The 25,504-nt window shown below is 53.6% G+C and overlaps 3 protein-coding genes across 9 annotated transcripts in view; 2 read left to right on the forward strand and 1 right to left on the reverse strand.

The window, feature by feature from the left end:
- Window positions 1–737: 737 nt before the first annotated feature.
- EIF3F (eukaryotic translation initiation factor 3 subunit F) lies at window positions 738–5,357 on the forward strand. The gene is made up of 8 exons (XM_062001208.1): window positions 738–1,053; window positions 1,140–1,210; window positions 1,345–1,424; window positions 2,465–2,602; window positions 3,476–3,567; window positions 3,766–3,902; window positions 4,042–4,155; window positions 4,960–5,357. The coding sequence occupies exons 1-8, from the start codon at window positions 762–764 to the stop codon at window positions 5,035–5,037; spliced, it is 1,002 nt and encodes a 333-aa protein (XP_061857192.1). The 5' UTR covers window positions 738–761; the 3' UTR covers window positions 5,038–5,357.
- A 4,781-nt stretch (window positions 5,358–10,138) lies between these two features.
- On the forward strand, window positions 10,139–23,789 carry ANXA7 (annexin A7). Of its 2 annotated transcripts, none has more exons than XM_062001177.1 (13): window positions 10,139–10,222; window positions 13,757–13,814; window positions 16,581–16,752; window positions 17,025–17,132; window positions 18,191–18,234; window positions 18,580–18,682; window positions 18,959–19,053; window positions 19,702–19,815; window positions 20,415–20,585; window positions 21,820–21,990; window positions 22,093–22,168; window positions 23,214–23,326; window positions 23,446–23,789. In XM_062001177.1, exons 2-13 carry the CDS (start codon window positions 13,758–13,760, stop codon window positions 23,566–23,568), a joined length of 1,347 nt encoding a protein of 448 aa, XP_061857161.1. In that variant the 5' UTR covers window positions 10,139–10,222; window position 13,757; the 3' UTR covers window positions 23,569–23,789. The 2 variants fall into 2 exon arrangements, with proteins under 2 accessions (XP_061857161.1, XP_061857162.1); XM_062001178.1 differs by having other exon boundaries at window positions 18,194–18,234.
- The window catches only part of PPP3CB (protein phosphatase 3 catalytic subunit beta), a 50,355-nt gene continuing 45,991 nt past the window's right edge, over window positions 21,141–25,504 (reverse strand). The window contains exons 14-16 of one of the 6 annotated variants that reach the window (XR_009819180.1): window positions 21,853–25,467; window positions 21,614–21,670; window positions 21,141–21,495 (exon numbers count right to left, since the gene is read on the reverse strand). The gene's annotated coding sequence lies outside the window, so the exon portion shown is untranslated. The other 5 variants (XR_009819182.1, XR_009819179.1, XR_009819181.1 and 2 more) reach the window with 5 other exon arrangements.

A 25,504-nucleotide genomic window follows, 5' to 3' on the forward strand; every position in this document is an offset into this window, starting at 1 on the left:
GCCACCTCCGCTCTCACTGAGGCCCAAACGCCTCAGCAGCATGGGCCTGAGGTGCGGCTGGGAATGCGCCTTAGCACAACGCCCTGGAGCTCTGAGGTGTGGTGAGGCCTGGAGGGGGACACACAGAGCTCTGTGCTGGGGCACTGAGGGGTGGTGGGGCCTGGAGAGCCACGGGGAGCTCGTGGCTGGGGCGCTGAGGCGGGACCCGGGGAGCCACGGAGAGCTCGGGGCTGGGGCACTGAGGCGGGGCCCGGAGAGCCACGGGGAGCTCGGGGCTGGGGCGCTGAGGCGGGGCCCGGGGAGCTCGGGGCTGGGGCGCTGAGGCGGGGCCCGGGGAGCCACGGAGCGCTCCGCGCCTGATCCCTGCCAGAACCGCCCTGACGAGCGTCCGGCGCCGCACGCGCACTTCCCCCCCGCCTAACGGGCGGAGACGCGGCGCCGCAGCCAATAAACAGACCTTGGCGTCCTGACAGACAGGCGGCAAGAGCGGCGCCAGCCAATCGGAGCGCGGCTCGGCGCGGGGGCGGGGCTTGAGGGAACCCAATGGAAAAGCTTCCCGGGCCCGAGGGGCTGGGAGCAAGAGTCAGTTCAGTCACGGCCTGTACCCGTCCTCTCCGCATCACTCTCCGCTGATTGGTTGGCGGGCGGAAGGCGGGTCTTACGGCACCGCTTTCGCCAATAGGAAAGCAGCGCTGCGTGACAGGCGTTCAGACCAACCAATTACCGCCCGCGCCGACCCCCCTACCCCTCTCTCTTGCAAAATGGCGGCGACAGCTCCCGCTGCGGCTCCGGCTCCGGCCCCTGCCGCGGCGCCCCCGGCGCAGAGCCCCCCGGCAGCCCCGGCCGCCCCGCCCGGAAACGCCGCCGCCGCCGCTCCTCCCGCCGCCGCTCCTCCCGCCGCCGCCCCGGCGCCGCCGCCGCTGTCGGCCGCGCTCTCGGGGCCCTTCCCCGGCGGCCGCGTGGTGCGGCTGCACCCGGTGGTGCTGGCGTCCATCGTGGACAGCTTCGAGCGGCGCAACGAGGGCGCGGCGCGGGTCATCGGCACGCTGCTGGGTAAGAGCCGCCGCTTCGCGCCGAGCCCGGGGGCCAGCCGCCCGGCGGCCTCCCGGCGCGGCCCTGACCGCGCCGCCCTCCCGCAGGCACCGTGGACAAGCACTCCGTGGAGGTCACCAACTGCTTCTCCGTCCCTCACAACGAGTCCGAGGATGAGGTACGGAGCGGGCCGGCCGCGGGCCGGGGGCGGCGCAGCCCCCGCGCTGCCGTGGGACTCGCGCCCCCGTTGGCCTCCGCTGAGGGCTCAAACGCCCGCGTAACCGGCCGGCTCGGCCCTGTCCCGTTTCCCAGGTGGCAGTCGATATGGAGTTTGCCAAAAACATGTACGAGTTGCACAAGAAGGTGTCTCCCAGCGAGATCATCTTGGGCTGGTAAGTTCTGCTTCTGCAAGGACGCGCAGGCAGGCGTGGAGATGAAATACACCTTTGCCACGGGTTGAGAAGCAGCAGCACTAACGCTTGTGGCAGAAATCTCTCGTCAGGTAATAAGTCAGTTGTAAAGCTCCTGCCATTGGTAATAGGAAGGAACAGTATTTGAGCCTTACAGGTCTTGTTTTTGTTTGTATCTAGTAAAGGTACCACAGAGGAGCCTCGAGTTAGAGAATGCTTGCATGGCTTTGTTAGAAGAGCTGTAACACAGCCTGCACCACGAGAGATAACTGGTTAGGAAGAACACGAAGATGTGGTGTCGAGTACTGAGGAGGATTCCTCAGGAGGGATCAGTGGCAGCAGTTTGAGCATTCAGAAGTTACCTGCTGAGAAAAGGTGGAAGTGCTTGTGTGGAGGGTGCAAAGCAAGATCAGTGGGGTGCTGTGGGAACAGAGGCTTTGAGTGCATGGATAGCTTTATGAGGCTCGTCACGCTCCTCTGATGCTACAGAATAGCTGGGTTCTGTCCCCGTGCAGCAGCCTTGCTCAGCACAGCCCAGCGCAGCTCTAATGACAGCAGTTCTCTCGTGTCAGAAGCTAATTGCAGAGCAGCCAAAGGAGCTAGATGAACGAGTTCCACCTCCTGCAGAGAGGTGGTTCATTTGTGGAAGATCTGCTTGGTTGCTCCAAACTTGCTTGGCATGCTTTGACTTACGAAGAGATCAAAGAGTTGGTCCAGAACACAGTGACAGGTAACTGAATCTCACATGACTGATGTCACCTGTACTGTCCGGTTGTGGCTCGCACCAGATCCCTGGCCCCGGGTTTGTTTTGGGCACGGGTGTGTTCAGCCTCAGATTCTAGGCCAGCTGATGATAAACCTACCACCACCCATGGTAACACACTGGTAACTCAATATGCTTCTGCAGCTCAGGGTTTGGGAATCAGCATTTCAGGGTACGAACCTGTTGAAAGACCAACACCACCAAAGACTGGGCACCTGGATGTTGTGAGAATGGCTCCTCAGCTTGTGCTTTTTTGAAGGTATGCAACAGGTCACGACATCACGGAACACTCTGTCCTGATCCATGAGTATTACAGCCGGGAAGCACACAACCCCATCCACCTCACCGTGGACACGAGTCTCCAGAACTCACGCATGAGCATTAAAGCCTACGTCAGGTACCCTGGGAGGCTGCACTCCGGGGAGGGGAACTGGGACTGAATTACCTCAGCAATGTTTTGTGGGATTCTTGCAGCTAGCAGAGCTGGCATTCATGTCCCTAACTGCCAGCACACTGACTGAAGGCTGACCTGTGCTCACTGGGATTTATTGCTCGGCAGTTCTTTTATAGGAGCTGAAGGGTTAGTGTGGTTAAAACATCACCGAACCAGCATCTTCTGGATCGGTCTTTCTTCCCCTTAACCCCTTCAGTTTTTATCAGTTAGTTACGGGAATGAAATATTGGGAAATGAAACTGTTCTACCTACCTCACTGTTCTTCCCAGTGGTGGCTGAAGAGTTCTCTTTAAGGGTAAAACCCCAGCTTTGTGGCAGAAGTCTACTGCTTCTCCACTCTGCATCTTCAAAAAGGAAGCTGGTCCATGACACCTTACTCACCAAAGGCGTACATGAACTTCAGATAGTGTGAATAACAGAAGTAATAAGGGTGTTGAGAGCACCTTGTATTGGAATTGTTATGTTTGTTCCTTAAGTGATTTCTCAAAGAGCACGGAAGATCTCAGCAGAGATTACCCACTCGGTAAGCAAGAGCTGTGGCTAAGGAGATAGTACTCAATTCAGCCTGCATTCCTGCTGGCAAACCTCAGAGCAGCTAGGATTATTCTTGGATGGAACTGAGCAACTAATAGTATGCCAGGCCTGATTTCCTGTCCTCAGTTAGCCATGGTCCTAATGTTGCTGGTTTTGGTGAGAACGAGTGACCTCCTCCTGTTCACGCTTCAGTGCTAACAGAGATCACTGAGGTGGAAGCTGTTACTTTTTCCCTTAAATACATCCCTGCTGAGCATGGTTTTTCTTGCTCTTTTCTTTTAGTGCCCCAATGGGAGTCCCTGGGAAAACTATGGGCGTGATGTTCACACCTCTGACAGTGAAATACGTTTATTATGACACAGAGCGGATAGGAGGTGAAAGTTTTCTCCCTGTTTGTGCTGTAACCATTGTGGTGAGCTGTTCAAATGCCTTTCTTATGCTGGTATAACCGCTGTTGTGGGACTCCTCCTGGGAGTGAGTCTGTCTCGCTGAAGCTGTGCTGAAAATCCTCAACAAGAATTTCAACTGCTGGCTGCCGTCAGTTTTTTCACCGATGCTCCTTTTGCTTTCAGTGGATCTGATCATGAAGACTTGCTTTAGCCCCAACCGGGTCATTGGCTTGTCCAGTGACTTACAGCAGGTGGGCTCTGCCTCGGCCAGGATCCAGGACACGCTCACCATGGTGCTGCAGTACGCCGAGGATGTGTTGGTAAGACCTGCTCTTTCTGAGCCAGCAGCTAAGTTTGATGTATCACTGTGCACCTTGTGTCTCTTTCAATGTGTTCTCGTTCTGGGCCATAAGCTGACTGAGCTTTACTCACGATGAACTCTGTGTTTCTTACGCTTAGTCTGGCAAAGTGGCTGCCGACAACACCGTGGGACGTTTCCTGATGGATCTTATTAACCAGGTGCCAAAGATTTCACCAGAGGACTTTGAGACAATGTTGAACAGCAATATCAATGTAAGTTCATCACCTAATTTCTTTGGTGTACTGGCAGCAAATTTGAAAGTCTTTCACACAGACACAAATCTATACCCAAAACAATCTGTCTTTTCCTACCACTGTGTTTGAAACACGGCCCGCCCTTGTCAGGAATCTGATGTTTTAAGAGCTGAAGGTGGATAAAGGAGCTCACCATAATAATATTGGAAGCAAGTGCAAGTGAGAGAACAATCTTTGAAGTACTTATCAATCATGCAAGTAATCTGAAAGGCAGCACGAATCACTCTTTTAGAGTGACTGGACAGTGTGACTTACCGAGCTTAGTGCAGTCTGGGTTTCCAGGCCAAGGGGTGACTCGCCAGCTTCCCCTGCGTGAGCTGAAGTTCTGTCTCCTTGTGCCACACGTGGGACATGAACAAGGCTTTCGTGTCCTACCTTATGTCTGTAGGAAAAAAAAGCTGTTTATAAAATGTTCAGAAAGCAAAGCAGAGTTTTAGAAGGCAGGAGCTGAGTTTCTGCGTGTGACGTTCCCCACAGCCTGCAAGGCCAGGAGGAGTTTTTAGTTGTGCCTGTACCCTTTGCCTTGCCTGGTTAACATGGGTGAACCTGAGTTAAAATTTCACTAGCACTGTTTCATACTCTGGGAATACCAAGACCTTCTTCCTGCAAGGGAAGCATTCCTCAGGGTAGGACTTTGAGGACCAGCAGTATTTCTAGTAGCTGGTTGTGAACGGCTTTGCAAGTGTTAAAAATGCATCTCCCTAACAGGCTGCCATCTTTGATAATGTTTCTGACCACTGCTGGGTTTTTTCCCCCTCTTAGGACCTGTTGATGGTAACCTACTTGGCAAACCTCACACAATCACAGATTGCTCTCAACGAGAAACTTCTGAGTTTATAAAAGCCTCCTGCTAGCCTGCACTTCCAGGAGCCTCAAGAGCGAACAGAAACACTTTGCTCTGTTACTACAAATTTCCTTGGACCGTAATTTGATCACTGAGGTGACTTGGTTTACATCTTCATTTCCACGGCCCTGAAAATGCCTGAGTGAATAGGAATGGCTGCAGTGGAGTCGAGCCCAGTACTTTGAAATGGAGCACGTTGATCTTTTTGTGTCCCAGGTTTATCTGCTCGTATGACAAAACACAGCTTAACCATAAGAATGTTATTTGAAATAAAAGTTCCAGTGCAGTGGCGAGAAAGGCTTCTGCCAGCAAAAAACCTGTTCTCATTTGTTGTACAATGAATCCATTTTTGAAAGAAGGGGGGAGTAGCAGGGCCTCAGGAGTGGATACAAGCCAGCTCCAGTTCTGCAGCCTCTGTTGCAGGAGTTTGTTTTCCCCTGGCTGTTGAAGCACACACCGTGTGGTGTTGCACATCATATGCCTTGTGATGGAGGACTACAGCATGGGCCCTGGTTTAGTAGTGGTGCTGTGCCTCTGCCCTTCTGCAGCAGGGTACTGACAGAGCATGAGACATCCAATCAATGTAGCACTCGAGTGTTTCATTCCACTAATGGTGGTAGGATCATTTTTTGCATCACAGCCTAGTTAAACTGCTCTTGGGTTTTTACCTCAGCATGGAGTTCCCCTCAAGAACTTCTTTTCCTTAATACACGTAACAATACTCAGAACAGAGGTTACTGTTACAATTGACTCTTGCTCCCCTTTGCTGTTCTGTGTGCTTAGAAAAGCTGGAGGAACATATGAAAAACAGTCCACTTGGCTGCCTTGGACCCTTCTCAGATATGTAATCAGCTTCAACAAGGTAACAGCTCCAGCAAAGCATTTCCTGGCAGAGGCAATGAGACGTGGTGTTTTTGCAGTGAGCGCGGTGACCTCTGCCAGCCCGGGGTTTCATTAGCACGCAGGCATTATGCTTGGTTCTGCAATCTTCCTCACCTAGGAACACGCTGCTTGTTGGCATCTCTGAGTAAGTGCACCTCAAACCCACAAGCAGTGTGCAAGTACTCTGTGTCAGGTACCAAAGTCAGTGCTTGCAGGATGAGTATCTTTAACTGAAACGCTGCTCAAAATTGCTGGAGCAGCTGGTAACGCTCCAACATTTCGTAACTCATAAAGAGTGTCAGCAGCAGGAAGAAGTTGATGTGAACTGCAGATACCTGATGGTAATTAGCTCCCCTGGGCTCTGTTGTGCTGCCAGGCTTGCAGAGGACGTTTAGATGATTCTCCAAGAGATTCTAGGGGAGAGGCAATACATAACAGGTTTCCTGTAGCTGCTCTCAGGATTGATGCTGCACAGAACAGTTCTGGTGGTGGCTGTGATGACTGGGACTAGAGTAAGATCTAAAGGGAGTCCTTGCAGACTGTATTGTGTTGCTGTTAGCTTGCTAAAAAAAATCAGTTTAAATTTGACATTCTAAATTCCTGTGACTGAAGGAAAGAGTTAATACTATGTGTTTTCTCTGGATTGGGAAAGAACTTCATGCTACTAATTTGGTATTTAACAGACACCTCATTGTTGACATCTCTGTGCACACAAACTTGACCTTAGAATGGGTTTCTTGAGTCACAATTCCAGTTCTTTTCTGCCTTGACCAACCATATCTTAAACTCTGTCCTCAGTATACCTAAATATAACTCCTTTGGCTTTACTAAAATTCTCATCTCATGCTCTTACTGGTCCTTACCCATCATCTATTGTAGGTGGCCATCACACTGTAGCTTTCATGTTACTGAACGTATGAAGCTTTACCTCCTTTCTTCAGACACTGTCTATGCTTTCATCACTTAGCTGCACACTTAACACAGCATATAAATCAATTAAGATAAGAACACATTAATACTTTCCTGCTATAAATCCCCTGTACGCTTCCTGGTGGCTGTGGTGTAGTGTGACTGGACACCCCACTCTCTTGCCCCTGTTGTCATGTGCAGCTGAACTCCAATTTCCCCCCCTTCCCAAATGAGTTTAAATCCATGACCTGGCATTCTGACACTTTTTAGTTAAATCTAGATCCACGTATTTCTCCTGGTTTGGATTATTCTCAGTAGGGGTGGCAGCTCACAGGTTTGTCAGCAGGTACCATTGGGAAGCCACAGAAAAGAGGACCAACCCAACAGCATTCTAGATTCCCTTTTCAACACAGCCTCTGTTCTCCATTACAAGTTATCTATCCTTGCTCATGCTAATTCCTGTCTTCTACAGTTTAACTAATGAGGCTCTTATCAAGCCTTCTGGGGACACCCAAGCAGTTTGTACTGACATCCTCATTTAGAATGTGCATTGTCAAACCGAGCCAGTACCTGCGGCGATTGAGCTCTGACACACCGTGTGTTTGGTTGTAAGCCTCGGAAAGTGGAGATAAAACTAATTGCTCCGTGTTGCTGAGAGCAACAAACTCATTTTGCTACCTGCAGTGTGACCCTTAAAAATCCTCACTGCCAGAATTGCAGTGATTTTGGGTGATTCTTGCCGTATGCTGGGATGAAGGTCACTAAGTTTGCCTCGCTAGCTGAGTCATTTCAACTCCTTGGCAGAATACTTCAGTCTGCTGCGAAGAGGAAGCAGTGCTTTGGTGTGTGGTTTTTGTGAGCCTGTGGACATGTGCCAGCTGTACCTGAAATGCACAGCTTTAATCCTAAGGATTAAAAAGTGGATGGTGAAAAACATCAGCCTGATGTCTTGCAGAACAACCTGCTGCTGAAGCTTTTATTTTGAGTGTGGTGGCTACAGGCTGTGGTGGCAACTCGGTTGTGAGGGCTGTGTGACATCTTCGTGTCTGGACTGCGCTGGGTGGAGCCCTGCCGTGACTCACTGGGTAGTGACTCTCACTGGAGCAGCTTCACCAAACACACGGCTCTTCCTGAAGTGGACTGGAGTCACTCATGGAAGGTTAACAGCTAACTTTGACTATCTGCATCTTAACTGCTGCAAGTCACAAGGCAGGGTAACAGGAAAAGTATTTTTAGGGCATAATTTAGACTTGGGTCACTGCAGTGTCCTGTTGCTGTGTTACACTTTGACCTACAGCTCAAAGCTGACCAGATCTCGTTGCTCACCACAAACTGTGGTAAGTTTTTGGGGTTTTATTTAACTCTATTGGCTGAAATAGAGCATCACAAGTAACGCTTCATATTATTTAAGTGGGAAATGATGTTCCAGCTGGGATATGTGGCACAGAGAAGTAGCGATGCTTTAGTGACCCATGTCAGCAACAAGAAGTTACTCTGGGGGGAAAAAAAGGGTTTTGTTCTGCTTCATTGATAGCACTGGAGTATGTGGCTGAGAGCCAAGCCCCTCCACGGCAGAGTTCTGTCGGGTGTCGTGTCTTAGCAGAAGATGAAAGGATATTGTAAAAGAAAGGAGCAAGAGCTTGCCTCCCAACTTCACTAAAGCTGAGTTTTCTAATGGTGAGAAGTCACCTGGGGTTTTAAAAGCTTTCCTCAATGTGCTGGCTCTAGTAGCCTTGGCTGTAGTAACGAGGCAAAGGATTTCCTTACATATAGGGAGTGAAACTAGCTGACTACACGGCTCCATTCCGTGCTTTAAAGGAGTCATTCCAGCTATTTTTGTTAGCATAGAGACAAGTAACACATTTAACAGATTCTTCAGACATGCCTTGTTCTGTTAAAATGTTTTCTCTTGTTCTTTCCCCACTTGTTTGTGAAAAGAGATTGTTCCTTTCCTGAACAGCTCAAATACAAGTAGCCTGAGAAACGGAGGAGAGAAAGAACTGTGTATTTTATAAAATGTTCTCAGTTCTCATGGAAACAAGGACTTAAATAGATACCTGTCCTGAAAGAAATGTGCTTAACAGAGGTGAAATAAAGTACACTGGGAGTGTCAGCTGAAGAATGCTGTGAGGATTAAATTCTCAAAGCTGTTCCTGGTGTGTTCTGGGAGAACAAGCTCAGATTTACTGAAGATAGGTCATTTATTAGATTCCTTATGTTGCTGCAGGTGCTTTTCATTTGAAGTGGGCAAGCATGGTAAATTATTACCTATTTTCTGCTGCCTGCACTTGGTGTTGTTTTACAGACAAATGTAACAGTGCCTGTTGTTTCATCTGGAGCTCAAGCTGTGTGCCAGGTTGCAGGAGAGGAGATGTTTGCATTTTAATGGTCTCTGAACTGCCAACATGATTATCATAAAAAAGAGGAAAGCTGCTTGGAATAATCTCGAGTAACTGGTGCATAATGTCATAGATGGATCCTTCATAAATTGTCTCTTGCTGGTCAGAATCTCTTAGGAATAATTAACCACCGGGTAAAGGATGGGCTACTATATGTGTGTAGTGTCTTCTCCAAGTACAATATGAATAAACATTGCAACAGTCAGAAACAGAACAGTAATTGCACTTCCCACAACTGCACACAAATAACTACAAGGTTTCTTTCTAGACAAGTAGTACTCAGGATAACCTTATCCTGATGCCCTCTTGGGATCTAGACCCTGATCATGAGTAACTACATAAAAAGGAGCAACTCCTCAGCCTGTCCTCGCTATGTTTCACCTGTTACACGCTGCCCTGGTGGTCTAGAGGACCGGGCTGACTACCTGCCAGCTCCTGAATGATGATCTTGATCTACAGACCCATGTGTTACTGGATAACCGACTGGATTTAGAGCTGCATGCACTAGGGCTGAACTCCACTGCAGCTGTGCTCTAGGGAAACAGCAGTGTGGGCTTCTCCTTTCCTTTCCTGTGGGAAGGACCAGGGGGACTCTGGTGGGATGGCTGTTAGAGACTCTCATGGGACGGCCTCGCCTGGCACCTCTCGTCACAGCTCCAAACGGCTCTGCGTTTGTGTGGCGCTTGCATCTTTGAACTTACCTGTCAGCAGCCGCGAAGGAGAACCACGGCATGCCTCGGGCGGACCGCAGCTTGCCTTCAGCAACATGGGGCGAACCTGCAGAGACAGCGAAGGAAAGGGGCGGTGTGTTAGCGGGGCGCTCGCCACCGGGAGCCGCTGCCGGACGCCTCGGGGGGAGGCCGGGGCCCGTGGGCCGGGACGGGGCGGGCTCGGTGCCGGGGGCGGGGCGGGCGCCGCACGGCCCCACAGCGTCCATTTTGCGGTGTAGCTGCGGGAGAGCGGCCGGAGGCTCCGCAGGGTTTCCCCTCAGGTGAGGCAGCCGGGGGAAGGGGAGGCCCCGCGCCTCAGGCCGCGGCCGCTCCCCTCGCGGCACGGGCGGGCTGGGGCAGCCGCTGCCAGCGGGGCCGCGGCCCGGGGCTCCGCAGGTGTCCGGCTGAGGGAGGGCGACGCCGGCCCGCCCGAGGGTTGCCCTCCCGGCGCGGAGCACGGACGGGGTCCCGCGGGTAGAGTAACGTACCTGCCTCCCGCAGCCCCGGGGCTGCCGCCTGACGGGGTGCCGAGAGACCGGGGCGAGACATGGCCGTCCTTCCCGGCCCCAAAGAGCGGGGCGGCGGCGGCCCCACCGGCTCCTTGACGGGCTCCGGGGCGGGTGTGGCGGGGCGGGGCCGTGTGCCCGGGGCGGGGGGCGCAGGTGTGCGCGGAGCACGGGCCGTGTGCCTGGGGCGGGTGTGGCGGGGCGGGGGGCGCAGCTGCGCGGAGCACGGGCCGTGTGCCTGGGGCGGGGGGCGCGGGGCGCAGGTGTGCGCGGAGCACGGGCCGTGTGCCTGGGGCGGGGGGCGCAGCTGCGCGGAGCACGGGCCGTGTGCCCGGGGCGGGGGGCGCGGGTGTGTCCGGGGCGGGGCCGTGTGCCCGGGGCGGGGGGCGCAGGTGTGCGCGGAGCACGGGCCGTGTGCCCGGGGCGGGGGGCGCGGGTGTGTCCGGGGCGGGGCCGTGTGCCCGGGGCGGGGGGCGCAGGTGTGCGCGGAGCACGGGCCGTGTGCCCGGGGCGGGGCCGTGTGCCCGGGGCGGGGCCGTGTGCCCGGGGCGGGGGGCGCAGCTGCGCGGAGCGGGGCCGTGTGCCCGGGGCGGGGCCGTGTGCCCGGGGCGGGGCCGTGTGCCCGGGGCGGGGCCGTGTGCCCGGGGCGGGGGGCGCGGGTGTGCGCGGAGCACCTTCCTCCGTGCCCCGTGTGGGGGCTCCGCGGGCCGCCGCCTGCTGAGCTGCCGCCGGGGAGCCGCGTTCAGCGCGGCCGTCGGTGCCATCTGCGCCCGCGGGCGCTCCGTTCCGCCGTGTGACTCAGCCCCGAGCGGTGCCCCGCCACAGCCGGGCCTCCCGTTCCGCCCAGCGCGGGTGGCAACGCAGATGCGGGGTCGTGGTGGTTGTACAAGCCGTGGTGTCGGGGCCTCCGTTCTGCCCGAGCTGCCGGCGCTTGGGGTGAGCGCGGTCACGCAGGTGTCCGCTAATTACTCCGTGCGTGCAATTACGTGACTTAATTCACCACCTGGAAACGCAGCTCCGCACCGAGCGAGCTTTCCGTAGTTGTTGCTGTCTGTGAGAGGCTCTGGTAACCGGTGGCAGAGGCGCGTCTGAACTCCCAGTTTAGCATCGTGTCTGCCCCGTTATAAAAGGCCTGAAATAAAGGAAGCGTGTCATTAGTAATTGAAGGGTCGTTACTTGACCCTTTTGTCACTCTAATCACTATTTTTCGTTTCAGACACAAACCCAGATATCAGCTAGGTCAGGCAAACGCAAAGGAAGCATTTCTCTTTTCTTTGTGTGGTTCAGGAGAATGGCAAAGAGGAATCGGGGTCTGGCTAAGAGGGGGAGGTCATTCAGTCAAGCACTACGATTCCCAGTGCCTGGCCCAAAAGAACTCACGTCCCAGACTCAACATCAAAAAGGAACCAGTACAACAAAAGGAAGGCAGCTCACTGGTGCCCTGCGAGTTTATGTGGGTGGTTAAGTTGCTAATAAAAAGTACAACATAGCCTTGATGGTTTGTTTGCTCAGAAATGGCACGTTGGAAGCTCACACCTTAAAAAGCTCTTTTGCCAGAATGAGCTTACAGGTAAAGCAGAGACACGGCTGGAAACCGGAGTTCATCCTAAATGAAGCATCTCACCAACAAGCGTGAAACTTGGTCTGTTTTAACACGGTTAAATGATTACTGGGTCTCATTTGTTGCACACATTACACTTCATACAGCTCTTGCATCTTGAAAACCAGCGTGAGTTGCACAGGGGAAATGATACAGTGCACCTTGGCAAGTTCCAGGGGCTTTACAGTCCTGTGGTCCTAATGGCGTGACTTCAGCTGGACTGCATGAAGCTGACAAGCTGAAGAAGTTTTTCTGTGGTTGGCTGGTTTTTAATACTCACTCTTGCTGACACGATACGTTCCTGTCAGCGGGAAGAGTGAAACTGAAATCAGAAGGAAGTTGTTGCTGGTCATCTTGTCCCTGAAAGGAGTTACCATTGAGTGTTCAGGTCAGCAACGCTGAGAGCAACGTGCTGTTGAGAGCCACATGAAAGCCCATTCAAGCAGCTGTCTAATAAGAAGTGCACAGGAGCTGGTGCAAGGTGTTTCTTCACAGGGGAACAAATAGCTGTGAGCAGTGATATGATTAAAGTGTGGATTTACAAATACACCTCACGGTGTTCTCCCCCTTTGTTTGGAAGCGATGCTGCAGGTTTATCAGTGTGAGATGGCGTGGCTGTGCTTCTCTGCAACGTGCTTTTGGCCCTTACTTGACCCAGCCTCCACAGCCTCCTGCTGTTCTCCACGTTAAATCTCAGATGTTCAACTCAGTGACTGCCTTTTGCCTTAATGGGCTGAGGCAGTAAGAATTCTGCTTTCAAATCCACCCAGTTTGGCCAGGGAACACCTAGGAACGTGAATCATCAGTTGCTGTGTTGCACTCATTGTTGTGTTCCCCATTCATGGGACGTGTCCCATGTCCCTGGAGTTATGCAGCTCTGCTGTGTGCTGTCTCAAAGGTGCCCTGAGGAGCTCCCAGGCCCCCAGCAGGGATCTGGCTGGTTTTTTTCCTGCCATTAAATGGTTCATAACCTGGCAGAGAGCCTCTCAACTCCCTGCCCAGCCGGCTGGCAACAGAGGGGATGATCTCTGTCCCAAGACCCTCTATTAAAAACGAGACCAAAACAGTGTCAGGAAACAGCAACCTTGCTGCCAGTGCTGGAGGGTTACACTTGCTTCCATCACATGAGCCTCTGGGTACTGCTTGTCTCACAGCAGCTCCTCCTGTGAGCACAGCAGTGCAGGACTGGGGCCCTGCTCTAGCCTGCCCCTCTTATGCTGTGGCTAAGGGCTCAGCCCCCTCCTGCTGGCAGCTCCCGGGGTATGCTGTAGTTCAGAGCTCTTTTTGGAAGGTCAGGCCTCAGTGTCTGTCAGACCCTAAGGGAGAGTGGTAGCTGACCTACAGAGTTGAAGATGCCTCCCTTCCGAATCCTCCTTGCTGTGGTCACGTGTGTGAAAAACTGGGTTTGTTTTCCCCTGGGTTTTATTTCTCTGTCCTTTTGTTGTTGTTATCATACTGTTCTTGTCTCAGTCCCCTAGTTCTACTCGTACCCCCGTGCTGCTGCCCATCCCATGGGCCCCGCATGCTGCTTATTTGCTGCCTGGGCTTAAACCCCAACAGTGGGTTTAATACCAGACAAGCACTCCTGAGCAGTTCTAACCCTCCTAAACACACTGTTAAGTGATTTAACGGGTAACCAGCAAGAAAAATAACTACTGCAACCTTAGATACACTGCCTTGACAGTGAAAAATCTCTTTTTTCCCCCCAGAATGTCGTACCCGGGTTACCCCCCTTCTGGCGGCTATCCTGCGTTCCCTGGCTACCCTGTAAGTACAGCTCCTCAGTGTGTTGTGTTCCTCATGTATAACACCCCTCCTTGCTACACTCTGTGTGTAAACAGTAGCTGTCAGTTCACATATTCTCTAGAGATCTGTCTTGGTTTTGTCTGTGTACCCCTGAGGATGACTTACAGTTGTCTCTTAAGAATTCCAAGAAGGAGGTTTAAGTTTTTTGGGGCTTTTTTGTTGTTGTTTTTGATGTTGCTTGTTGCTCCAGAAAGGTTTTTGATCGTTTGGTCTCGTTTATCTGCTTCTTGTGAGTTTGGTTTTTTGTTTGTTGGGGTTTTTTTACTGTAGCTAACTGTCTCAGCAGATCTTTTGTTAACAGTACCAGTAGGTTTTACATCAATACGAGGGTCTTTACCTGCAGGGTCAGAGGGAATCTCTGGACCAGTCTCTAGTAGAGTTTCTACCAAATATTCAGTGCCCCCATATCCCAGGACTGGCAGAGATGCTGAACAAACTTCAGTGGCCATTACCCTCAGGAAGAGCTTGGAATGCTTGACTCAAGTAGCCCAGCTTTCATACACCACCAAGTAAATATTTTCCTGAGGACAAAAGACACTGAAGCTTGACTTTGACCCCTCTCCTCCAGCTGCAGGACTTTGTTCCACCTTCATCTCACGACTGAATGGACTAAAAATTCCAGCACAACTTACAGTAAGGCTGGACTGGTTGTGGCTGATGCTGCAGTCTCTTTCATACTAGCTGCAGCTGTGTGCTTTTATCAGTAGGGCACTGATCATACTGTAGCCGTGGGAACTTAAGTAGTCTTGTGTTTCATGGGCTACAGAACACACTCCCAGCAAGTGAGCAGTGAGTCCATCCATTATGCTTCATTCTGAAGCTGATTTCAAATACCTGGCTTTAAAGATCAAGTGGATGATGTTTAATTTACAGAGTTTTCCCTCAGAGATCCTGGTTAAACCAAGTCAGTATTTCCACTGCTCTAGCAGCAGCCTCTGTGGTATGGCTGCCACATCTCACACGTGGCAGAACAAAGGCACGTGGATGCTTAACTCCAGTTTATTTAGCAGCTGTTCAGTGTGAGCCAGGGTTTGGTTTGGTCATTGGATGCCTGTGCTTTACAGCCTGGGCTTCTGAAGGAAATGGACAAAATCCCACCTCTTGTCACGTCACATTTAACACGCTGCTGGTGAGAGAGAGGCAGACGTTAAAAGACACCGAGCTCTTAGCAGTCCTATACAAACAGGAGGAGAGCTCCTAATGACCCACAGAGACCAAGCCTAGCTGGGCTCACCTTCTTGGGAGGGACAGAAGTAGTGGCTTTCCTGTGAGGGACCAGGAGTGCTGCTGGTTGGCAAGTGGGACGTGGCTCAGCAGTGTGTCCCAGGGGAGGAAGGTACTGACCTACCGGGCTTTAGCAGGAGCAAAGCCAAGGCAAGTGATCGTTCCTCTGTGCTCACGAGGCCACAGCTGGAGTACTGTGTGTGCCTGTGGCCTCCCAGCACAGCACGGACAGGGAGGAGTGTGTCCAGGCAGGGCTGCTCCCCTGGAGAAGAGACAGGAGGTGCAGACCTGCTTGGTCTTCCATGTGAGATGGAGTGACGGGGGCACTGCAGCCTTCTCAGAGGCACAGAGCGAGCGAGCAGCCGGCAGCAGCCGCTGTCTGCAAGTGTGATTTGCTGTGAGGGGCTGGTTTCTCACCGTGGGAGCAGTCAGATGCTGGAGCAGGGCCCGGCGAGGCTGTGCGTTCACCCGGAGCGCTCCACGGGGCCTCGTGTCTCCGCAGCCGGCCCTGCCTTGGAGGCACGTGGGGCAGGAGGCCGCCCCTCTGGCAGCTGAGCTTCTGCTGCAGTGCCCCGCTGGCAGGCACACGGCTGAGCTTCTCCTGCAGCGCCCCGCTGGCAGGCACACGGCTGAGCTTCTACTGCAGTGCCCCGCTGGCAGGCACACAGCTGAGCTTCTACTGCAGCGCCCTGCTGGCAGGCACACGGCTGAGCTTCTACTGCAGTGCCCCGCTGGCAGACACACAGCTGAGCTTCTGCTGCAGTGCCCCGCTGGCAGGCACACAGCTGAGCTTCTACTGCAGTGCCCTGCTGGCAGGCACACAGCTGAGCTTCTACTGCAGTGCCCCGCTGGCAGGCACACAGCTGAGCTTCTACTGCAGTGCCCTGCTGGCAGGCACACAGCTGAGCTTCTACTGCAGCGCCCTGCTGGCAGGCACACGGCTGAGCTTCTCCTGCAGCGCCCTGCTGGCAGGCACACAGCTGAGCTTCTACTGCAGCGCCCTGCTGGCAGGCACACAGCTGAGCTTCTCCTGCAGCGCCCTGCTGGCAGGCACACGGCTGAGCTTCTACTGCAGCGCCCTGCTGGCAGGCACACGGCTGAGCTTCTACTGCAGCGCCCTGCTGGCAGGCACACAGCTGAGCTTCTGCAGTGCCCTGCTGGCAGGCACACAGCTGAGCTTCTCCTGCAGTGCCCCGCTGGCAGGCACACAGCTGAGCTTCTCCTGCAGCGCCCTGCTGGCAGGCACACAGCTGAGCTTCTCCTGCAGCGCCCTGCTGGCAGGCACACAGCTGAGCTTCTCCTGCAGCGCCCTGCTGGCAGGCACACAGCTGAGCTTCTGCAGCGCCCTGCTGGCAGGCACACGGCTGAGCTTCTCCTGCAGCGCCCTGCTGGCAGGCACACAGCTGAGCTTCTCCTGCAGCGCCCTGCTGGCAGGCACACAGCTGAGCTTCTCCTGCAGCGCCCTGCTGGCAGGCACACAGCCATCCCCTCTCTGTGCTTCAGCCAACAGGGCAGGAGTCCGTGTACCCGCCGGCCGGCCAGTACCCGTACCCCGCGGCTCCCGGGGGATACCCTCCCGCTGCGCCCCCCGCTGCCGGCTACCCAGCAGCCTACCCTGCCCCGGGGGGCTACCCTGGAGCCACGCAGGCTGCAGGAATGCCGCCTTATCCTGGAGGTAAGGCCTTGGCTGGGGCGCCCCTCGGCAGCGACGCCTGGCGTGAGCGTTCCCCGTGCTCAGCCGCCGCGCAGAGAAGCGGCTCTGCCCAGCCGTCGGGGTCAGCAGCCAGGCAGGCTGCAGCCGGGCAGCACGCACCCCTGGGCTCATGGCAGGGCCCTGATGGGCTTGGGCCGCTGCACGGACAGGGGAAATCAGCCTCTCAGTGCTCACTTGTGCTGTGTCACAAGCACAAAACGTGAAGCGTGCTGAAGCCTCCCTTCTCCTCCCAGCTCCCGCAGGCTCTGGGTTCGGTGTTCCTCCCGCCGGCCCTGCCTTCGGGGGCTACCCACAGCCTCCTGCCCAGAGCTACGCTGGAGGTGGACCAGCACAAATCCCAGGTATGTCGTGTCTAAGGAACTTGTAAGCACCCAAGGTTAAGCCAAGAGATCTGAGGACAGGCAGGAACAAAGGAGGCCCTTACCTTTGCTGCCTTTAGCTGCCGAGGACTGCCTCCTGTACACCTCCTACCACCCTTCTTGGCAAGACCACCGAAGGGCTGGTGAGAACCATCTCTGTAGGTGCTACCTCCAAAATGCTGGCTGTTAGTGATTAACGGTCCTGACGTGGTGCTTTCGATGCTGATCCTTCTTCAGGCTGCAAGTATCTGATGGGAAGTGGGAAATCCAGTGTCTGCTGACCTGCAGGGGGTGGATCTGTGTGTTCCTGGCGTGGTGGGGGAAGCAGAGAGGAGAACGCACACGACTGCTTAAAAACAACACTGTGGTTTTAACGCTCTCAGTGCTCAGTTACCACCAAGATGATCTTTGTCCTGGCATGTGTCAGTTGCATTTGCAAGACATTCAGAGCAGCAGACCCTTGTTTTTCAGGGTTGCTTTGCTAGTCCCAAGAGCAACTGAGCTGATGTGGAAATGGTAAACACAAACATAGAGGTGCACCACGGAGCACAGTCAAACTCCAGCACACAAAAAAGCAGCTCTACCCACTGTATTCACAGTGATTTGGATCACAAAACAAGATTCCTTCAATTCTGCTTGCACCAAAGGATTCCTAGTATGTATTGTTTATACCCATGACACTGCAGAGTGTGTCGTGTGACTTTAAAAGGGAGCACAGGGCACGCATTCTTTATTGGCTTCAGTCAGAGACAGCAGCGTTCAGTAAGGAGAGATCCTTCCAGCTCCCACAGCACCAGTAAATCAGTAGTTTTAGATTGCCTTGCTGCTGTGTGTACCAGCACAGACCTGTGGTGGCTTCCTCCCATCACCCCCGAGGACGGGGCGTTCAGTTACTGACCACGACGGGTGTTGTTACTTGGGAGACGGGTGCTGTGCAGTGGTAGGTCTTCACATGGCTTTACTTTCAGAGTAGACAGCATTTACCTAGTAAGAGCAGACCTACCTCATTCCTTTGACCTCGTTCTTTGGTTTATTTTCAGTAGGGTATCCCGGTGGACAAGCACCATCTCCGATGCCTGGCCCGGTACGTGCTGGCTGCTGTTCTCTCACCAACCTCACACGGCTTCTGTAGTGTTTTTACCACTGCCCTCCAACAACTCACAGTGTGTTCTGCATTGAGAGTTGCCAGCTCCTCTCAGAGTACAACCAGAACAAAACCACAGCGTGTTTCTGTGCATAATCACTCATCGAGTGGCTCTTTGCTGCTTCGCCCCTGCTGGGCCAAAGCGTTCAACACGACACAACAGCGCCCTGGCCCCGTGTTAAAGACAGAATGGGGGACGGGGGGAGGTTCCTGATCCCAAAGCGTGCTTTTTGCTGGCATTGCTCTGGTGCAGGGGAGCCAGTGACATGTAACTCTCACTCTCAGCCCGCAGCCATGGTTCAGTCCACCCAGGGCACAATCCGAGCCGCCCCCAACTTCGACGCCGGCCGGGACGCGGAAATCCTACGCAAAGCTATGAAGGGCTTTGGTAAGGAACCAGAGCAGCTGCAGCTTCTGCTGAGAGCTCAGCTCCTCACTGCTGTTTTGTCTTTGCCTTCGGTTCTTCTTTACTCAACCACACATTTTGTGCTCCCCGAGCTTCCCAAAAGTCACACCGCCAGAGTGACTCGGGCAGTTCGGTAGGTGAGGTCACAGCCAAGATTTGGTAGAGTTAAGCAGTTGTTGTTTGTGCAGGGTGATGAACTGTAGAGCCTGGGGGGGACTGTCAGGGGTTCTCACGTGCAGTTGCTCTCCTGTTTGCAAGGGACTGACGAGCAGGCCATCATTGACGTGGTCGCTAACCGCTCCAACGACCAAAGGCAACAGATCAAGGCAGCTTTCAAGACCATGTACGGCAAGGTACGTTCCTCCTTCTCTGCTCCCACTAACCAAAGCCAAACCTGCAGCTGATGCTCCCACTGCCCAACTGCATTTTAGCCCTGGGGAGTGGTTTGGGCATTTTTTCAATGCTCTCCTTTCGGTTCTAGACCGGGGGACACCCCGTATTGTCCTGACACCTGGCAGAAGCAGGGCTGGGGGCTGCCTCCATCCCGGACCAAACAAGATGCTTCACTGCTCCTGTAACGCTTGAGAGAGAGAAAATAATCAAGCTAAGACTGTCCTGGCACTAGTGTCTGGCACTGCAGGGTTTTTAATGCACTGAAATCGGGTTTTTGTAAGGATCTGGTTGAGGAATGGCTGGTCAACAGAAGGCTGAGGTCATTTCATTTCATCCCCATTTAAATTCTTGCAACTTAAAGCACAACTTTATAGTTGTGGCCTTTTTCAGGACCTGACTAGGTCCTAATCAGTGAGGAAACAGCAGAGAAGAGCTGAGCTACCAGAGGCTTGGACAGAGGGAAGTTCTTTATAAGAAGGAAAACAAAGCTTTAGAGGAAAGCAGCACAAAGGCAGAGACTGATCACAAAAGTCAGTCAGAGCGTGTTCAATATATAATCTCCATGGCTAACACTCTCCAAAGCCCTTTTTGTGTTTGTAATTGCACAGGATTTAATTAAAGATCTGAAGTCTGAGTTGAGTGGGAATGTGGAAGAGCTGATTCTAGCCCTCTTCATGCCAAGCACCTACTACGACGCCTGGAGTTTACGTCACGCGATGAAGGTAAAGAGTTCCAGTCCATCACCTCCGAAGAGGCAGCACCCGAGGGCTGCTCTGCTGAGACACCCTCACACGGGGCCTCGCACACACACACTCCTGTCTAATCCTTGCCTGGACACAGATGGCCGTGCCAGGAAAATCTCTTGGCACACAGAGAAGACAAATGTGGAAGCAGCCACTTTTGGAAGAGGGAGCACACTTGTGCACTGACTAAAACAGAACTCAGGTGTGGATCTTTGGGTGTGACGACTACCAGAAGGCTCTGCCTTCCCCCAGGACATTTCCAGAGGAAGACTGCCAAAGACTTTCCTGCCTGAACCATTTGCAGTTGACTCTGGCTGACGATGTCGCTGTTGGGGATGCATGGTGGTGGTGGGGAGGGGATTGTTTTTGAACCTGTGCAGAACAGAGTATTTGAGGAATCTTCCTTCACTGCATTTTAAGTGTGCAGAAGACTTGGTGCTTGCTCACTGCAAGGAGACTGCTCTTACAACATAGCTTGTGTTAGGCTCTGCAGCAACAGGTGACCGCTTAGCTTCACGGGTAAGACGACCGACCAGGTGGTGCTTTGTAGTTATGCCCTCTTTTTCCTCTGCCTACAGGGAGCAGGCACCCAGGAGAAAGTGCTGATTGAGATCCTTTGCACAAGGACAAACCAGGAAATACGCGAAATAGTGACGTGCTACAAGGCAGAGTTCGGAAGGGACATCGAGGAGGACATCAGAGCAGACACCTCGGGGCACTTTGAGCGACTGCTTGTATCTATGTGCCAAGTGAGCTGTGATTTCTTGGTTCTGGTGAGGTCACAGTGTAGGGTCTGGCTGGGATGCACCTGGCCCTAAGGGCTCCATAAATACATTGTCTGGTTTTTAGAGGCCACTCATTTTGTCCCCTAACGACAAGATATGACACTTCAGCCCCTCCTCAAGGGAAGAGATGCAGTTCATCACAGGTCTGAAGGTAGGAAGTGTGACCCAATCTAGCAGCCTGTATTCACCCCAGAGAACTTGCATGTAGTCGGTGGCTGGTGCAGATGTGACCAAGTGACACTAAGAAGCAGTGCCCCACACTGCTGTTAAGGTGCTTTGTAGTGCTGTGGTCCCCTTTGGCACTGAAGGGCAGGAACTTGCAGTTACCCACGTTTAGGAAGCAACACGTGCTGAGGCAGCTGCCCCATGTCTCTGCTCCAGCTGCCTGCTTGCTGTCAGAACTGCTCTGACCCCTCTCTGCCTCGTTTGCCTGTGTGAGAGCTCGGCTTTGCACGAGCTGTTTGGTCAGAAACTCACAACCCACAAGAACACAAACCCTGGGAGGCTCATGCTGCTGAGTTTTATTGTGATAAACCCAGGAGTTTACAGTAACCGACAGTCACATCACTTAAATACTGTATTAACCACCAGAGACACAAGAGCATTGGAGAGCATGTATGCAGCCTGCTCAGCCAGCACGTTCAGCAGTATCCAGCCATGCACTGGGCAGCAACAACAACCCCGGCCCAAAGCCCCCGGGAGGTCACAGAAGCCCTGCTGACATATTACAACTAGAGTCAAGTGCTTTCTGGAGACATTTTCACTTGAAATCAGCGAATCCTAAGTAAAACAGAAGGCCTGAGAGATTTCAGGTGTGCATATTCAGTAAGGGAATTCCTTAGTTGCTTTGGGAAGAGTCTTTGCAACTTGAAGCCTAGAAACAAACAGATCAGGAGAAAGCTGCATTACTGAGTAACCCAGAGACTTCAGCACAGGACTTACTCAGGACTAGCAGGTGGTGGGTAGGGGTGAGATGGTCTGAGCCGGTGCACCTGCAGCTTAAAGCACACCCTACGGACAGGGTTCTGGGCCACTTCTGTGTCCGTCACCTGTAAGAAACCGAAAGCCAAAGAGGAGTTTTAAAGCAAGGTGATGTATTTCACGGGGGTCTCGCTGTCTGCTCGGCGCCTGGGGCAGGCAGCTGAGGCGCAGCCATCCCTGTCGGGACCTGGCCTGACACTGCTGTCCTTGCTTTCAGGGTAACCGGGATGAGAATCAAACTGTGGATTACCAAAAGGCTCAAGAAGATGCTCAGCGTCTGTACCAAGCAGGTGAAGGGAAGCTGGGGACTGATGAGTCTTGCTTTAATATGGTTCTGGCAAGCAGAAGCTTTCCCCAACTGAAAGCAACAGTCGAGGCGTACTCCAGGGTAGGAGTTCTTCACTGCTGTCACACGGGCTTGCTCAGGGTGTGCCCCGCTGAGGCTGGCTGTTGCTGCCCTCCCTCACCCGCATCCTGCTCTCTCCTGCAGGTTGCCAATCGCGACTTGCTGAGCAGCATCGACCGGGAGTTTTCTGGAAACGTGGAACGTGGCTTGAAGACTATTTGTAAGTGCTGTGTCCCTCCCTCCCCTGGGCAATTAAACCTTCTGCAGGGCACTGAGGGAGCAGCCGGTCCAACACGGGCCCTGTGGCAAGTCAGCACCCAGCCTGAGACTCTGACAGCTCTAAAGTAGCTTCAGTTGTTCAGGTTATTCTCTTTACACTTAATCGGAGAAAGCAGGCATCCCCCACGCAGGACTGGAACTAGGAAAGGGGACATGGGAACCACTCCTCAGACAGCTGAGCCACCCCCACACATGATCACAGAGCCAACAGGAACCTCCTTCAGGCAGTTCTCTTTCTGCTCCTCCTCCCTGCCTCCACCTACCCCCCAAACAGCTCAGCCTTTGCTGAGCAAAACCTCAGCAAAATAAAAGAGCTGCTCTGAATTCCCTTCTTCCTGCTGGCTTACTGCAGCCAGGCAGCTCACATGCAGCCCCATCTGGCACTGGTGAGAGCCACTCAGGGAGATATAGGAGCACTAGTGGATCTGCAGGCCCCAGCCCTACCAGTGCTCACCAAAACTACAGCGCTTCTGTAGCCACGATGGATAAGCAGAAGCTTCCCAGATTATGTTCTGCTAAAGAGGCCCGTGGAGCAGTTCAGCTCAGAGGCTCGTGTGCCACAATGCAGGCTGGTCTCTGAGAGTGAGCAGGCCAACTGAAACGAGATCCATCCCTGACTGCTGGAGGGAGAACTCTGCAGTTGTGCCTTTGTTAGGGAGATCCTAGCACTGGAAGGTCAGATGCCCGTAGCCTGTGCTGGGCCCAGCGACCCCAGGAGAAGGGCTGCTTCTAAGTTACCTACTTGAGAATAAAGGTTCCAGCCAGCTGGAAAAGCACTTCCAGAGAAGCTAACTGCTAGTAACCACAACTTTTCCCGTGGAGGAATAACTCACTTGGTCAGCATGAAACTACACTGAGGTCTGTGAAACACAGCCTGTGAGCCAGAGGATCCTGAATGACCCCCAGCACCAGCCTCTGGCTGTCCCCTGCCGACTCCCTCCAGCACACCCTGCTGCAGCTGACCCTCGAAATACGCTTTCTTGCAGTGCAGTGTGCTCTGAACCGCCCGGCCTTCTTTGCAGAGAGACTCTATCACTCCATGAAGGGAGCTGGCACGGATGACTCCACCCTCATCAGGATCATCGTCAGCCGCAGCGAGGTGAGGAGCCCTCTCCCTCCCCTGCGGGCACGGCGCCGTGCGCCCTCTCGGGCAGGACGTGGGAGAGCCGATCATACACCGGGCTCAAGTCTTGTGCCTCTTTTCCCTTCTCCCCACAGATTGACCTCGTGCAGATTAAGCAGATGTTCACACAGCTGTACCAGAAGCCCCTGGCTGCAATGATCTCCAGTGACACGAGCGGCGACTACCGGCGCTTGCTGCTGGCCATCGTTGGGCAGTAGGGCGGCCGGGGCCGGGGGTTTGCTCTCCTTTTTTAAAGCCAAGGGTGTGCAGCTTGCTTCCTGCACACACCCTCTCCTCGTGTGCAAAACACATCATTTTCAACCATGTGCAATCAAACAGCCCCCTTGCTGATTCCGTGAGCTTGTTGCACTTCCAACCGCCTTAATTTACAGCACAGTCTCTCCTCTGTTGTATAATAAAAGAGATATCTTGTCTAGGAGCTGTGAGCCGTGCTCCTTTCCTCCCAGACAGACCCCCCTGCCCTCTGCCAGGCTCACGGGGGATTCAGCTGCTTGGTGCAGCTCAATCTCCAGCGCTCGGCAGCTTCCTCCAGAGCCCTGAGCCGCAGCAGTGGGTGGCAGCAAAGCCCCGGGCTGTGACGCAGAACACTTCACACCCCCCCGGTTTAAGGGCTGTGTGGAACCTGACTGTAGCCCCTGGTTCACTTCTGAAGCTGGCTACCAGCAGGGGTTAGTGCCCATCAGCTCAGATCTGGTTATGAAGGAACTGTGAAGGAGTGGGATGTGCAGCCAGTGCCTGAGCAGCGGGACGAGGTGCTGTGCAAATGGTAACGGCCCAGGACACGTGTGTCCACCTGCCCTGAAGGCTGCTGGGACCTGCACAAGTGACAAGGTGGATGTTTCTGAAGGCCTTTGTGTTGAACAGCACAGCTGGGTTTGCAGAAAGCTGCAGTGAGTGTGTCTCCAGCCTCAGGAGCTTCGAGCCCAGCAGCGTGTTCCCCAGCCTTTCCAACCAACGCGGTACCAAACAACACCGTCTGACGGGACCCCCTCACACAAACAGCCAGCCCCTCGTGCTGTTGCCCTGCCAACCACAGTACTGAGGGCTGGGAGAGCTGATTCCAAAGCCTCTCACTCCTACATCAAGGGTTTTGCCAAACAATAGACATCAAGCTCACCATGCCAAAAAAAGCCATTTCACTTCCATCAGCCTTCTGAAACCTGACTTAAACTGAACTGTACTTCTAAGGTAAACGTTTCTGGGTCCCATCAGAATTAATTCAAACACAGAACAGTGGATGGAAGCAGATTTGGGGAGACTAAAAGACATTCCACTCTGCATAACTTGGGCAGCCTGTGCTGCAAGCACCCCTGTGATACAGCTGTGCACAGCTTTCCAACCAAGGCTCTCATAAGCTTTGACTTGTTTCTTTGCTCTTGGGGAAGCTTCCTTCCAAGTGAAGCAGCTTAGATGTTTCATGCCTCTGTGTCCTGAAGGCACTCACCTCTCCCACAGCAAAAGGTTACTTTCACTACATGCTGGTAACAAAGAACTGTGGAATGGGTGAGGAGAACTGAAACTGGAGGAAAGCGCGAGCAGACGGTGTCTCTCCTGCCTCTGGAAAAGCCCAGTGGCTTCCCAGGACCAAGCAAAAGAACAAAGCACGCTGCTCATGAGACTATTGTCCTCAAGGGTTCAGACTGAGAGCAGAAGAGCCCTACCTCTTCCTAAGAGAAAAGCAGCCCCCTCCCAGCCCTCTGTCTTTTTGCTAGCGGGGCCAATGTTCCCACTCAGGAGGAAGGGCTGGAATGCAAGCAGCTCTGCAAGCAACGCTGTTCTGCACACCAGGAAGGACTTTGGCTGGTGAAATCCTGTGTTTGCCCACAGATGCAGGGAGAACTGGGCTGGTTTTCCCTGTGGAGCTCACCAGGTGGCAGCAAGTTTCTCCACAGCCAAGTCCCTGCTTTCAACTCAGCCCCTAGAAACCCTGTTCTGGGCTTCTGGTCGGTTCAGGACCAGAACAGACTGAGCACACACAGACTCCTCCCAGCAGACAGCAGAAAACAAGGAATGCCAACTACTTACAGTTTTCTGGGAGGGAGGATGTCACCTCTTGTCCCAACCATGCAAGAATTAGCAGCAGCTCCAGGCTCCACCTTTCAGAAACACAGCAGCAAGCCATGAGCAGCCACC

This window comes from Colius striatus, chromosome 8, assembly GCF_028858725.1.
Source record: "Colius striatus isolate bColStr4 chromosome 8, bColStr4.1.hap1, whole genome shotgun sequence".
NCBI lineage: Eukaryota > Metazoa > Chordata > Aves > Coliiformes > Coliidae > Colius > Colius striatus.